The sequence below is a fragment of the Staurois parvus genome, unplaced genomic scaffold (genome assembly GCF_062004578.1).
Source record: "Staurois parvus isolate SC_StPar_1 unplaced genomic scaffold, SC_StPar_1.0 ptg000704l, whole genome shotgun sequence".
Lineage (NCBI taxonomy): Eukaryota > Metazoa > Chordata > Amphibia > Anura > Ranidae > Staurois > Staurois parvus.
The window spans coordinates 3,511,871-3,527,003 of record NW_028318500.1 but is presented as its reverse complement, the minus strand read 5'-3'; the positions used below and the strand labels follow the sequence as shown (position 1 = coordinate 3,527,003).

General features: G+C 39.8%; 1 protein-coding gene across 4 annotated transcripts in view; it reads right to left on the bottom strand.

The window, feature by feature from the left end:
* Positions 1 to 15,133, bottom strand: part of SMPD4 (sphingomyelin phosphodiesterase 4) — a 52,631-nt gene that overhangs the window by 19,390 nt on the left and 18,108 nt on the right. For 2 of the 4 annotated variants that reach the window (XM_089653209.1, XM_089653211.1), the window contains 9 exons: positions 14,961 to 15,069; positions 14,740 to 14,792; positions 11,681 to 11,829; positions 11,004 to 11,133; positions 9,935 to 10,006; positions 6,232 to 6,315; positions 1,770 to 1,915; positions 553 to 643; positions 355 to 461 (listed from right to left, as the gene is read on the bottom strand). In XM_089653209.1, coding sequence (XP_089509335.1) covers positions 355 to 461; positions 553 to 643; positions 1,770 to 1,915; positions 6,232 to 6,315; positions 9,935 to 10,006; positions 11,004 to 11,133; positions 11,681 to 11,829; positions 14,740 to 14,792; positions 14,961 to 15,069 — 941 coding nt within the window. Of the gene's footprint in view, positions 1 to 354; positions 462 to 552; positions 644 to 1,769; positions 1,916 to 6,231; positions 6,316 to 9,934; positions 10,007 to 11,003; positions 11,134 to 11,680; positions 11,830 to 11,912; positions 12,009 to 14,739; positions 14,793 to 14,960; positions 15,070 to 15,133 lie in introns of those variants that run through there. The other 2 variants (XM_089653210.1, XM_089653212.1) reach the window with 2 other exon arrangements.

The following is a 15,133-nucleotide window of genomic DNA, read 5'->3' as shown; positions in this document are numbered from 1 at the left end:
ACCCTACTACACTGATTGGCAGTCAAAATGCTTTGCCCCTGCTCCAAAACCAGCCACATGCACATCCACACACTGACAGTGGAGGCTATGCTTGCTTTGCCCCCTTGCACACTAACAGCTGATCAGTGGAGCTGGCTCAGTTAATGAAACTCCCAGTGTCAGTCATACGTCAAGGCTTTAGAGGAAAAATAGCAGACACTGACAGAGGCTTCACTTCTCTTATCTGAAGGAAAGGCTGAAGAATTTTGATTATTGTGTTGGTAAAATGAAAGCTCTCTGCATACAGTTAAAACGTGATCAGAAAAGACTACTTAAGTATAGATAAGATTGTGGCTTTAATATCCGAGTTCTCACCATTTCTCTGCAACACTGCGATTTTGTGGCTCGTGGCTAGTTGGTGACGCTCCTCTTTCTGGAACATATCTCCATGGTTGCAAATAACTTAGCCATAACTCTAGTACCTGTAAAAGGATAGACCAGTACTTTCTACACATTTCAATTCACAAGAAGAACATAAATTCCCATGAAAATAAAAAGGTGTCAAACACATACCACTCTGAAAGAAGCATCAAGAGGCCAGTGTCCAAAGCAGTGCTGCAGGAAGATGTATAACTTCTGCTGTATGAAACGAGGGATAACAACCCTGGCAGGGATATAGAGACAATAAGCATATTAAAAATGTATCGGATTTATGGACAATTAGCATATTAAAAGTTTCTGATTTTACATGTCAAAAAAAGTTTTATCAGATCTTTTTACAAAATGAACTTTTCAACCACACATGGAATTCGAAGGCTGAATCCCCCACTGGCTTTGCATGTCTCTTCAGAACTGCAAACAAGGTGTATTTTATCTTAGCACTGCCTCCACAAACCCTAGAATATATGTATAGTTTTTTTTTTTTTCGTTCACTTGGTTGAATGAAAAAAAACTCACAGATCCCTGCATCAAAGCAGTCAAAGCAAAAAGACAACTCCAGACCAAATTTGAGAAAAGCTAGCATCCACCCCACAACGAAGTGTTGAGGATGGAATGCATGCATTTCACACCAGGTAAGCCTTCCATGTATAATGCTACACCTTCCTGGAAGTCTACTTTCTAGCCTTGAGAAGGGTAGTAATCACAGTCAAAAAGTGCTCCTGTCTCTTAGGACCAGGACTTCAAACAGCCAAGCCATCAAAGCCAGGTACCATCAGACAGGATGGCATATTGGACCATGATACAGCAGGTCTGGCTGATTTGAAAGAGCCCATGGCATGGCTGTCAAGAGGTCTAAGATGTGTGTATAAGAAAAAAAAAAAAATTAGATACAAATGGAATAAGCACACCAAAGCAATAACTAAATAGTAGAGAAGTGGAGCAACAAGTCCAATAAGTCCACAGAAATTTTTATGTGTGGGAATACAGTCCTAAAAGTCCATACACTTGGGCAAGCTGGTCCCTCGGAACAAGAAGCTGGGTCTTCTGGACAAAAGTGCAGACTTGCATAACAATTTTATTATCAATCACAATTGGCCATTAACAGCTGTTGGATTAACAGCTAATCTGAACTATAGGGCAGCCATTACAGGGAAAACTTGTTGGAGAGAAGATTGAGGCATCAACAAGGGATCTTATGGATGTCAGACTTTTGGAGATGAGGCGAGTATTTCCCCTTAATTACAAGTTAACCATACTGTACTTTGTTTAATCTGAACTGAATTAAATATTTACTAGTATCAAAATAAATAAATATATATAGATATACACACAAAGAACACAAATATCACCTTTTAAGTTCTTCCAGTGGGCTTGGTGTGTGGGAGTGAGCAGAAGGAGATAACTGCTCAGGCCTCAGACTATTAGCAAAGGTGTGCAAATGTTTCACTAGAACTCTGACCACCAAAACATGCTCCTCTGAAGGTTGAAAAGATTCCTGCAATCGGTAAAGATTGTGTTACAACTGTCAAGTAAAAATTACATCTGCATGAAAAATCTAAATCTAAAGAGAACACCACCAGCCAATAAAAGAAACCCAAGCAATGATCACAGCATGTAAGGATAGGAGGCAGACAGAAAGACATAATTGTGTAGAGAAGACTGCATGCACCCTTTTTACATCAGAACATAAATGTTCACACATAGCTTCTTGCAGTTTTGTAAGGGATGATAAAATTATGTTTTAGCCCCAACTAATGGTTAATTACAAGTCAGATTGACCTACTTAACCACATCCGTTCTTGTAATGATACACCTCCTCATGGACCAAAGCATTTTTATCATTTCACCTAAGGGCCTGTTTATTTGTTGATAACATTGTCATTATTTAAGATGACTTTTACATATTTTTTTTTTTTTTTGTTAATTAGGCTCTCCTCTGTTTTGACCAGTGATAGTTTTTAACCGCCTCCCACCCGCCATATAGTAATATGACGGACGCAAGGTAGTTCTCTCGTTCTGGGAGGACGTCATATGACGTCCTCTCATTCTAACCGTGCATGTGCAGCTCCCGGAGCGCGGCGATCGGCGGTGCGCTGTGTCCCTCGGACACAGCGGATCACCGATCCACGGAAAGAGCCAAAGATGTCGGCTTGGTCATGTGATCAGCTGTGTCCAATCACAGCTGATCACATGTAAACAGGGAAATGCCGGTTATCGGCATTTCTCTCCCCAGGAGCTGTCACGCTGACACTTCATGAGGAGAGGAGAGCCGGCAATCGGCATTCCTCGGAGGGGACATGTACACAGATCATCAGGGCACTGATGATCAGTGTGCCCTGATGATCTGTGTAGCCCCAGCAGTGCCACCTGCCAGTGCCCATCAGTGCCACATTTCAGTGCCAGTCAGTGCCGCCTATCAGTGCCACCTAACAGTGACAATCAGTGCCATATATGAGTACTGCCTTTCAATGCCCATCAGTGCCACCTACCAGTGCCTCCTCATCAGTGCCACCTAATTGTGTCCATCAGTGCAGCCTATCAGTGCCCATCAGTGCAGCCTCATTAGCGCACATCAGTGAGGGAGAAAATCACTTTACAAAATTTTATAACAAAAACTAAGAAAAAACTTTTTCTAAATTTTCAGTGGTTTTTGGTTTAAGAAAAAATAAAAAACCCAGAGTTGATTAAATACCACCAAAATAAAGCTCTGTCACAAAAAAAAAAATGATAAAAATTTCATATGGGTACAGTGTTGCATGACCGAGCAATTGTCATTCAAAGTGCAACAGCGCTGAAAGCTGGAAATTGTCCTGGGCAGGAAAGGGGTATTAGTGCCCTGTAGGCTAGTGGTTAAACAGTAATTTTAAAAGTAACTAAAACATAAATTGTATTTTATTATTTATCCCGTTTAACCACTTGCCTGCCAGAGGATTTAAAGAGCTCCAGTGGCTAGTTTGCCGCTCTCTTTTACAAGAGAGCACACTGTCGACTAATTCCTGCTGCTTGCCCACAGCAGAGCTAAATATAAAGAAAAACATCTTGCCCGCCTCCCGGAACTGCATGTCCCGGGCATCGGGCTACAGGAATTGCGCATCCCTGAATAAGTAATACACTCAATCGCCATGGCCTGTATGCATGGTCACCACGTAAGACTCCATTGCTAAAGAAAAAGCATGTTGAAGCCCATTTAAAGTTTGCTGCACAACATTTAGACAAACCTGTGAAATACTGGGAGAATATAGTCTGGTCAAATGAGACCAAAATTGCCATAATGCACACCATGTTTGGAGGTCAAATGGCACTGCACATCACCCCAAAAATACCATCCCAACAGTGAAGTTTATAGGTGGGAACATCATGGTGTGGGGCTGTTTTTCAGCATACAGTACTGGCAAACTTCATATCATTGCAGGAAGGATGAATGGAAAAATGTACCAAGACATTCTTGATAAAAACCTGCTGCCATCTACCAGGATGATGAAGATGAAACGAGGGTGGACATTTCAGCAAGACAATGATCCCAAACACAAAGCCAAGGAAACCCTCAATTGGTTTCAAAGTCAAAATAAAGCTGCTAGAATGGCCCAGCCAATCACCTGACTTGAATCCAGTAGAAAATCTATGAAAAGAACTAAAAAGGTCAGAGTTCATAGAAGAGGCCCACAGAACCTTCAAGATTTGAAGGCTGTTTGTGTGGAAAAATGGACCAAAATCACACCTGAGCAACACATGAGAATAGTTTTGTCATTCAGGGGGCATCTTGAAACTGTCATCAGCACCAAAGGATTTTGTAGGAAGTATTAAATAAATTTCAGTTCGCATGTTCAATACTTTTTTCTTGTGTCATTCCATTTTATTACATATAAATCTTAATTTCTGAATTTTTTTGTTTTGGTTTCTTTGTATGTATGGATTGCATGGGTTGTTACCGACGTTGTGAAAATTTTATGTCAATAGCACCTTTAGAAATATATTTACCTATAAAAATGGTGACGTCTTCAATACTTAATTTATCCACTGTATGTATGCTAGTCTATGTGCTTTGGGGTTAAGTTTTGCATGTATAGCCTCTGACTCTGCATAATGCCTAGCTTTCAAGTGTCAGGAGGAGTTGTCATTGTTATACATGTATGTCCACTTACTACGTATAATGCCTAGCTTCTGAATGGTCCAGTCCCAGATGCCAGGAGAGAAGGCACTGTCATTCGGTCCTGTCACTATAGTAAACAAACAGGCAGGGTTACCCAGTGACGTAATTTTGTGACCATGTCCCTTTCTCTAATTTAGCGGAAGGGCCAAATGACAGTTCCCTCTCCTGGCGCTTCGGACCGAACTATTCAGGCTTGTAAATTTTAGCTTTTCCTGTTGACTGTGATACAACAAATAGGAGGGGAGGCATTTATCAATTCTGTTGCACAGCAAGAAAAAGCAAAACAGGAGCACTGACACAATTTTACAACACAACTACAGCCAAAGTTAAAAGATATTTCCCTCAGATACTCTAAAGCAGCACTCCAACACACTATGGGTGCATTCACATCTGCGAATGCACTCTGCCTCTGATTTAGATGCAACAACCCCAGTGGGAGGCAGCCCCACTGAAAGCAGATCTTGCAGCTAATAACAGCCACTGGCATGTAATCAATGATGTAGCAATCACATGTGAGTGATCGGCCCTGGGGACAAACTGAATGCACCCTAAAACCTGCCTCTCCATCACTTCCTAATTGTGCATCTTTTTAAAGTAAAAATCAGCCCTATCTTCAGTATTTGTTGTAGATTTTTGCAAATCTGTCTCTGTTGGCTGCCCAGGATACCAGCCGCAGGAGAGTACCAATGGGAGAGACAGCCTGATCAGCATCTAACTGGGTCAGTTTGCTTGATAAATAACCCCCAATGTGCTATGTGAAGACTGTGGAATTATCATACAGCAGTAGTTCTATTCATCCCCAACATGTCCATCAATTGCCTTTTTTCAGATTACACAGCTCCATCTTAAATGCAGTGGGTTGCAGTCCAGTGTTGATATACTCTGAAGAATTTGTGCAGCAGCCATGAGTGTACCAGCAAATTCAGAGTTGTTTATTCACCCACACAAAACACCTGATCAGAACGTATTTGAATAGGTCAACCCCTGTTGCTCTGACAGAAAGTAGAAATCCAAGGGGTTTGCAGATGTGTCACAATGGAATATCCCTTTAAGGCAATCAGAACACTAGTGCATGGCTAGTTTGGAGTAAACTGATAGATCAAATGAACCATTAACCACCTGAATAACATGTACAAGGGTGAATGCATCTTTTCAACCACAAAAACTTAACCAAACTCATATCCACGATTACAGATTGTCAAGCCAAAGCAGTTTAGTACTTTTTTTAATTTTTTTAAAGAGTATCAGCCAGCTGCAGATAGCAAAGAAGCCTGATGATTTTATTAGCAGAGAGTAAGCCTGCAACAATTTACAAAGCAGAAGAGCAACATCCACAGAAATACGTTAAAGCCCAACTCTAGCCAAAACCCTTTTTGGTTTCATTGTAAATAGGGCAAGGAAGGATTGGAACCTTACTGTCCTGATGACAGAAGGATTTGTGACTGGAGTCAGGCTTCAAGCATTAAGGACACATTTCTTAAAGCAATACACCACAGTCAACAATTGTTAAAGTGCCCTTTTATGCAGCTTAAGATTGTCTGTGTACAGCAGAGCCCCATAGCACATTGGCTTAGGTGATGTAAAATGGCAGAAGAAGCCAGCTTTCCCTCCCCTTTCATATGATTCACATGGCAGAATGTTTCCCACAGAGCTGGAAGTACTTGATAAGAATGGAGGGACCCAGGCAGACCAGGACTAATGTACGAAGTGCTGGATACACTAAGCCTGTAGTGGAGAGCTTCCAGCTGGGAGATGCACACCGGAGCCAACAGGTGAAGAGAATAGGGTATGGGGAGGATTGGGGACAAAAGAAATAGAGAAACAAAACACAAAATTATGGAATGAGAGAAAAACCATAGTGTGGAGAAATGACTGGGCATCATGAACACTGATATCCAAACATTTCTCCAACGTACTCTTACAGTAATATAAGTAACATGTACGTTTGGAGTATGCTACTGCAATGCAGAATGCAACTAGACTGGTACATACATTTCTCTTTTTATAGCTACTAAAGCACCATATAAAAGTATACACAAACAAGACTCAAGAGTAACAAAAGAAAAAAAACAAACACTTACATGACAAAGACACAAAGCACAGAATATCTTACAACACCAAGCCATTCAAAGTTTGAAAACAGAAAAATGATTAAAAATATTGAAACAGAAAACGACACTAAAAATTGCATGTAGGAGCCAAGAGTGTGTACAACTGAAAAATATGGATTAAAAAAAAAAACCCCAAAAACAAAAAGAAAAAAAAAACAAAAAAAAAAAAAAACACAGGATTTTTATACTCACCATAAAACATTTTCCCAGAGTACTTTAAGGGACACAGCTTGAAAATAATTATGTAATCTAGTGTTATATTACTGCCTAAAAGAGAAATGGACACTAGGCGCAAGACTGAAGGCCATACCCCTTGAAGCTATAACCCCTCCCATCTCAAACCTGATCAGTTGTAGCAAGCAGTTCAAATGAAAAACAATAAATATGAGGGAGCTATAACAATGGAATCAGTGAAAAGGATTTTACAGTTAATACAAAAATCCTCTTTCCTCCATTACAGCTTAATGATAATTAATCAACTTATGGACGTCCAAAAATAAACCAAGCAGAGGGGCAGGCACCGCAAAAAAAATCTGAATTAACCTACCCAACAAGGTAAAAGGGAACAAAGGGCATTAAACAGCTGTCTGCAGAACATTTTGACCAAAACTAGCATCAGCTGAGGCAAACACTTTGACCCTATAGAACTTAGCGGACATAAGTACAGAAGACTAAGTAGCAGCCAAACGGATCTGAGATAGAGCTCTGCTGACGATTACGACCCAGGAAGTACTCACTGCCCTAGTGGATTGAGCTTAAACGGGAAACTGAAACACTTTATCCCGCATTTCGTAGCCTACACAACAACCTGTCAAAACCACAGATATAATGGTTCTAGAAACTGGAGAACCTCTTTTAAAATCTTCTGGAAAAACAAAGAATCCATCTGCCTAAAATAGGCAGTAGCCAAGAGGTAAATGCATACAAGTAATGGATAGAGATCTCCATGGGATAAATCAGTGTTGGACACAAAAAAAATAACAAAATGTTTTCAAGAAACTGAAAGGAAGAGATCACTTGGAGAAAAAACATGGTCTTTGGTGTCAAATAACTGTGTCTAATGTAAGGAGAATTGGGGCTCCCTTTAAAACAAAGCTGATAACTCAAACTCTTTTGACCAAGGTTCAGGCCACAAGAGGTCTACTGAACAGGATAGCAATGTCAAGGTGCCGTCATGAATAGGTTCCAAATACAAAGGACAGGAAAATTGCTTGCAACTCCAAGATAAAGCTGAAAGCGACAATTCTTCCTAAAACTAACAACCCTGAACAAACAGATGGTCCATTTTAATGGAAAGGAAAAAAAAAAAAATCTACTCTCAGAGAATGGCAGGGACAGAAGTCACCATGACAGACATCTTGGTTCATGTAGCCAGATTATCCTGTCCAGAGAAAAAAGACTGGATTTATCCCACTGTGTGAGAATGTTCCATTGCAATGTTCTTGAGGGAAAATGAGCAAATGGAAGTGCTGTAAAAGGTGGATACTATCAGCCCCAGCACTCGCATTCAATTCCGCAGAAAAAAAACATCATCAGGCTTGTAGTTGTTGAACATGATTCTGCAGTTCTGTCGGCTACTCCTGAGGCAGGAAGACCTTGGTTTGAAAAAGGTATCCAGGAGAAGGACCAAGTACTCCAAGTGTGGAATCAGGGATAATTTACCAATGTTCAGGATCTATTGGAAGCCTTCCAATATCCACAATGTGAGTGACAAAGACAGGTAGGTTTGTTTTACTTACCCTTCATAGAAAACTTTTTGGTTCTTCACTGGAGAAGCATGAATTTACTGCAGGGGTAAGCCACAGGTTGACCCCTTCCTTCTCTGTATAATTATGTTCCTTTAATTCTAAATATCTGTGGCAGCCCTAGAAATCCCAGCTGACAGATATATAAATCTGCTATCAAATGAAACCTTTCCCTACCAGTATTTAAAAGGAGGCAGTCTTTGCTTCTCTGTCAGAGAGATTTGTTGATATCCATCAACATATAAGGGAGGCATATTTACACTTTCCTATTTTTTCCGGTCATAGGCGATTTTTTATCTTTGCTGAGGGAGAAATCACTAATCAGATGATGCTCTTCCCTTTGCTCTTACCTCTGCTTAAGAGTAATCATCCTGGTTCTTGCACATAAGTCTCTGTCCTGCTGCTGGAACACAGTGCTGTATTTTGTATGTAGCTAATGCTACATACAGTTTATACATCGCCCACAGCAAGCACACCTGCAAGTGAAGTGAAATGGTTTGCATGGACCACCTTGGTTCAACAAAACAATTTAAAGTTCAATCAAACCAGGAGTCAGGCTTTAACGGACTCAGAAAAAACCTGCAAACATTGGCTTACTAGACAGATTTTCAGTATTTCTAAGATCTGGCAAGTAGCTGTTGATGGTAGAAAAAAAAATCTTCCAATTCTAACAAAAAATATAACTGAAGTAAATTAACATCCATTCTCTTAAGAACATGAAGCAGGAGGGGGTAAGTGTGAGGTGGTAGGGGTTATAGCCTCAAGGGAACTGGCCTTCAGACGTCTTGTGCCTAGTGTCATATTCTCCTGTAGCTGGTAAGGTAACCCTAGTTTGCTCACTTATCAAGATATGTCCATCAATGGACAATTGTGAAAGACGGATTTAAGCATTAGCTTCTTGGAAGTCTTAATTTGATATGAAATTCATAGCAGCTGTGCAAACCTCATACTGTAACCAAAGCCAGAAGTTGTGTGCAGAGTTCAGCAAAATGCTCAGTCTCTGCACAAAAAACACACAAAAATATTGTAAACGTGCAGCCACCTTTTCAAACAGTTCCCAGGTAACTGGAAAACAATTACTTATGTGGTCTGTGAACTGGCTACAATTCTATGAACTGTGAATTTGCTAGATGCTTAAAGTGACCCTTTACAGGGTATCCTAACCCCCCCCCCCCCCCCCCAATGTTTCAAAGTATGAAGCAGCATGTTACTCACTTTCGCTCACCTAAAAGTGCTTGTGCCTGGCGATTGGTCCAGAGCGGTTACATGGGGGAGGGAGTGCTCAGCCCTGTGTAAGACCTGAAAATTCAGTTTGGAACTTACACAGGGTTTCTTTTACTGGCTTCTGGCAATGGCACAGCATCTTGAGCATCTCTAACCCAGGAAGGTGAAATGACCTTGGTATTTCACCCTGCATGTGCAAAGTAAATGTCACTTTAATAAATTTACTTTGAACATTTGGTTAACTATGCAGAAGTACACATTACATCTTGCAAATAAGCCATTACCTTAGCATGGGGAGACTGCATCTTGAGGTACATTTCATGAGAGTAATGGTGAAGCCACATCTCCACAAAGATCTGGGGGGAAAAAAAAAAACACAACAAAATAAGGATGACTGACTGCTTTTCACCATAGATTCTAAAATAACTAATTAATGTAAATATGCATATAAATGCATCTACTTTTTTCTTTAGTTTTGCATACAGGTTGATATTTGTAAATGATAGAGAATTTGCACAAGTGCTTCTAACTAAGAAGTGTAGTGGCCAACATCTGAAAAATACATGTGGCCACCAAATATGTTTATTACTGCATTATTTTGTATTGTTCTATACAGAAAAGGAAGCAGCTAGTTGTTGTGCATACAACACACAAGCTGCGATACTTGTGATACCTTGAAGTGTAGTATACAACAATATGGACATTGTTTGGGGTTGGAGATGGCAACACCTTGGGTTTACACAGAATGGCTAGCATCTGCAGAGGGGATAATCTATGTCTATTGCATACAATGTCCTGAACTAGACAAAGTGCACCAGTCATTAGAAAAATAGAGGCTACCATTTCTGACCTTCGGCTGCCTGTCTGAATCTGGTTATAACAACTATGGGTTACACACTCAGAATAAGCATACAACAAATGAATGTCTTAAATCACAATTTCTGCACTTGTCTCTTATCAAACTCTGAAATGGCAAGGAAATTTTTTAGTGTTAGTTCCTCTTTTGAGTTTTGGATACAGTGGAGAGGGATTAGAACACTTGTTAGATTTTTGTCGTCATCTGTGCACCTGTTTGGGAGATCTACCCTCTCGATTTGTCATGTTTACCTATTATTATTGCAAGTGAAAGTAAAAGAAAAACCAACATTTGGGTTGACCACAGAACAGTATTAGAGAATAAATCTTCCAATGGGGACACTAATATTGGTGACAACTAGGGATTCCCTTACTTTGAAGGGATTTCCCTCATCTGCTTTTTTTGCGATGGAATAGGAGGTGAAGAAGAATTTCCTTGCAGAGGTGGGTGTAAAGAAAAAAGGCTGGATGTTCTAACTTCATTTGATTGGCACATACCTGCAATAATGTCTCTGACCTCCAGATTTCTTGGGCTGCAGGGTCAGCATTCACCAAATGCTGATGTGAAATATGCCTCTTCAGAAGGCTAGGGTGAGTACCATAGGATGCCAGAGAAATAGATGGTGATCTAGGGAAAGAGGGCAATGACTACATTCAACAGTATAAAAACAAGTAGGTTATAGGCAAGTAAAAATCATCATAAACAGTAGCATATTACACATTTTTGCTTAGCCATAGACTAACCATTTCTTGGTACATAGTATCTACCATAACAATGTTTGCATTGCTCACTAAGCTATTAACATAATACTGAATCAAAACGGTGTGCAACTAGTACTTACGAACTTAAAACATACTCAAAGGAAACCTATACATGAACAAATATGTAGGCTGCCATTACTGAACTTGCCTTGGAAAATGTCATATGTCCTGTAGCTTTACTGATCCAAAGACTGACCAGGAACAACATGCATGCGTGTTGTGGGTCAGTGACGAGTACTGACTATAGAGAGAGCCAAGTACTGAGTATTTTCAGAAGGAGGTCAGCAATAGCAGCTTCTGTATAGCAATACATGTAGGTTTCCTTAAATTTGGCCAGTTCTATTTAACTGTGTGCTGCAAAAAAATAACACAGAACCTAGTTCCATGAAATATATAGACAGAAAGTCTGTTACCTTGGAGCAGGTGATGGCACAGCTCCACCAGGATTCAAGAAATTAGGAGGTGGAACATTTCCCTCAGTTGGAAGAAACCATCTTAGGTATGTATCTACCAGGATGAAGTAGGCACTCTGAGAGGTGCTGGCCAGGTGATCAGAGTCATTCTATAAGAAAGGAATCCATGCCTACAGTTAATACAACATATCAGCAATCACTATATAAATTATAAGGCCTGCTGCTTTCATACCTGCTGGCTCTGGCAGGAATTGTCTGCATTTTCTTTAAACGTGTAATTTTTTTTTCTGCGGCAAGAGGAATGTACTCTCATTGGTCATGTAGATAATCCAATAGGATATAAACTCTCTTCAAGCTACAACAAATAATTTACTTCTATTTGGAGAGACAGTGAAGGAGAAAGCCTGCCATTACTGTGTGTTCCTCCAAGATCACAGCAATCAGCATGTTTGCAAGTGTGACTTTACTTTTACCTTACATAAAGCATTGTAAACAAGTACTGCATATGGCTCTGCCTCTCTCTCAGAAAGAAGCTAAGAATGGCATAACATACCTGTGACCAATTACAGCATTACCTATGGGAAACTGCTAAAGAGAGGGCAAGCAAATCACACAAATTGACTCAGCCAATCTAAGCCCTCTAACATATAGAAGAATAAAAATGAGAAAGAAAAATGAGAAGAGGTATAAGATTTGGTGTAAAGATACGATTCTCCTGCACCCAGTAATTAAGAAGCATAATACACCCTCCAAAATGAGTAAATAAATTCTCTAGAGGAGGAAGAAGCGGCATTGCTTTTTTTTTTTTTTTATATAGAGTAAGAGAGTGGTGTCCAACCTTATAACCTTCCTGGACGACACACAAAATACACAAACAATAAAAAAAAGCTGATGAGCAGAAAAAGTCAGGAAGATCACAAGTTAACGATCATTGATATAGATAATGTACCTATCCTAGTAACAAAACTTCATTTTTTTTTTTTTTTTTTTTAATAATTTTTTTTTATAAAAGTAAAAGAGGGCAACATAAAACTAGTGCAATATTTGACACTGTTTTTGATAAGCTAACATACCAATATCTGGTTTGATGGATGTAGTAGCAATTCTCAATTAATTCCCACGGTGCCTATCAGACATTTTGATTCTAATTTTGCCCTTCGTGTGCTTCATTCTTAAAATAGTTGCTCACATGGTGCTGCAGAAAACTGATGACATGATAAAGGCACAATTGTGAAGAATGGGACATTTTTCTTTGGGAAGATAAATCTTATAAAAGTCTATTGAAGAGACACTGTCAAATTTTTCTGCGGCCACATGTGTTCGCCAAATATAAACTCATTTTACATAAACGTCCACCAAAAAAAAAAAAAATTCAACATTTTTAAGTTTACAATTTTGCGTTAGGCTGCATGCATAGACGTCATGGACTGTGGGTTGGACACCCCTGGAGTAGGATATGAATGAATTATATAGGCTGGAACAGGATAGGACTGGAGGGAAGATAGATGGAAGGGGAGTTGGCCCTGGCAGAATTCCATGCTCTGTTATTGTTTTGGCGGTTTTCCCACCACACTTATTTACTTGGTTCTATCGATTATAAATGTAATAAGTGATTACAACCTTAAAGGCCAAACAGCTGCTTCCCACTAGATTTCCCCCCAATAACATTCTCCTTTTTTTTGTATCCATGTATGATTGTCTGGAGGCCTGCCCTACCACCACCTGAAGAAACAACAACCACCACGTCATCTCTTGAGACAAGGGTGCAAAAGCTAGACCTTTCCCAACTATCTTTCACCATGTTGAATAGTGCCATTTTGCGGTCTTTGCACAGTGTTCCCAAGCTACGGGACTAAAGATACCAGAATCCCGCCATCGATGTTGGAGTTCCGTCCTTCCAAGGCAGAGGGGCGAGGAAACATCGCAGCACAGGCATTCATGGTCCGAATGTGAGGTGTCAGAGGCACCAGGACTTCTTTGTTTACTCAGGACAGATAAGGAGTTGTGATCAAGAAAGAAGAAGAGGAGGCCGCAGTGGTGGTGGGGGGGTTGGGCCTTCTGGGTGGTCATGGGTGGGTACAAAATCATTGAGGGAGGGCATAGGTTTTCCAATGAACTTGAGGGGAAATGTGATGGCTATTTTGGGCCTATAATAATTTTCACCTTCTTGGGCCTACAATAATTTTTAATATTATTGTGAACTTCTGATAGGGGTCTCAATTCCTGTAACTTATTTACCATCTGTTGCATCACCTCAACCCCCCCCCCCTCCCTGTGAAGGTGTCCTGTAGAAGTTTATGACAGTAAGGAAATGAATAAGCCCTAGAGTCGTCATTTCTAACACCTCCTAGGGAGTATTGTCATAGACTTTCCTGTGGGAACTGAGTTTTCAAACGAGGTATGTTTCCTGGACATTGGCCTATCCTAAATTAACTACAGTTGGCCAATGTCTTTCACAAATCACAGAGCCCCCCTTTGAACAGAAATGGCAAAATACCGGAACCTATTGAAGGGTGTGTCTTTACCTGGAATGTAGGGGGAGGGGGTATAAAGGTATGGCATTCTGTCTCTGTGTTCTCTTCCGATGCCCAGACCTCATAACATCAGGATGTCTGTAATGTATCAGCATTGCTCTGTCTCTTTTCTATAAAAAAACTCTTTCCTATAGTCATCTCTCTATACTGATAGTATACTGTATGTTATACTGTAACAAATTATTTACTTAGTAATATATTTTTAGTTTGATTCAATTAGTAACTACTTCTCTTCTGTGTAAATAAAGTAGATCTTTATTTTTTGCTCAGTTGTCATCCTTTATTATTAACATTATTGGTAATAGCCACATAAGGATTGGCTAAATTCATGTATAGACAAAAGGTTGTAATAACTTATTACATTTATAACCTTAGATAGAACCAAGTAAATAAGTGTGGTAGCAAATCCGCCAAAACAGTTATAAAATTGAATCTCTTGAATTACTTAGCATTGCACCAAATATGTTTTTTTACATGGACACTTGTTTACCAACAAAATGTTATATCCATAAAGTCTTCACTTACTCTATGTCTGATGAGGCAGATAGCAAAGTGGAAAATGAAGTACTCAAAAGGGTCTGAGGAATACATTAAGGAAATCACATGCCAGAACCGCCTATTTTACTTCACAACAATAACCATATATGTATTGCTAGGCAGTTTCTCTGGTGTTATATTTTACAAATACAATTTCATACACAGGATAAGTATAAATTAATATATAAACAAACAGTTATAAAGGATACTCAGGGCAAGATTGAGGCCAAGCCCTCCTGATGTTGGAAACTGGATCTTGTTATGATACAGAGGACATTCAGGTAAAACTCGCTCCTGTATAGATGCACGGACTGGACCCTGATTAACCAAAACAAAAAGGTGAGGTAAGCAACAATTAAACCAAATATGATTAGCTGGGTTG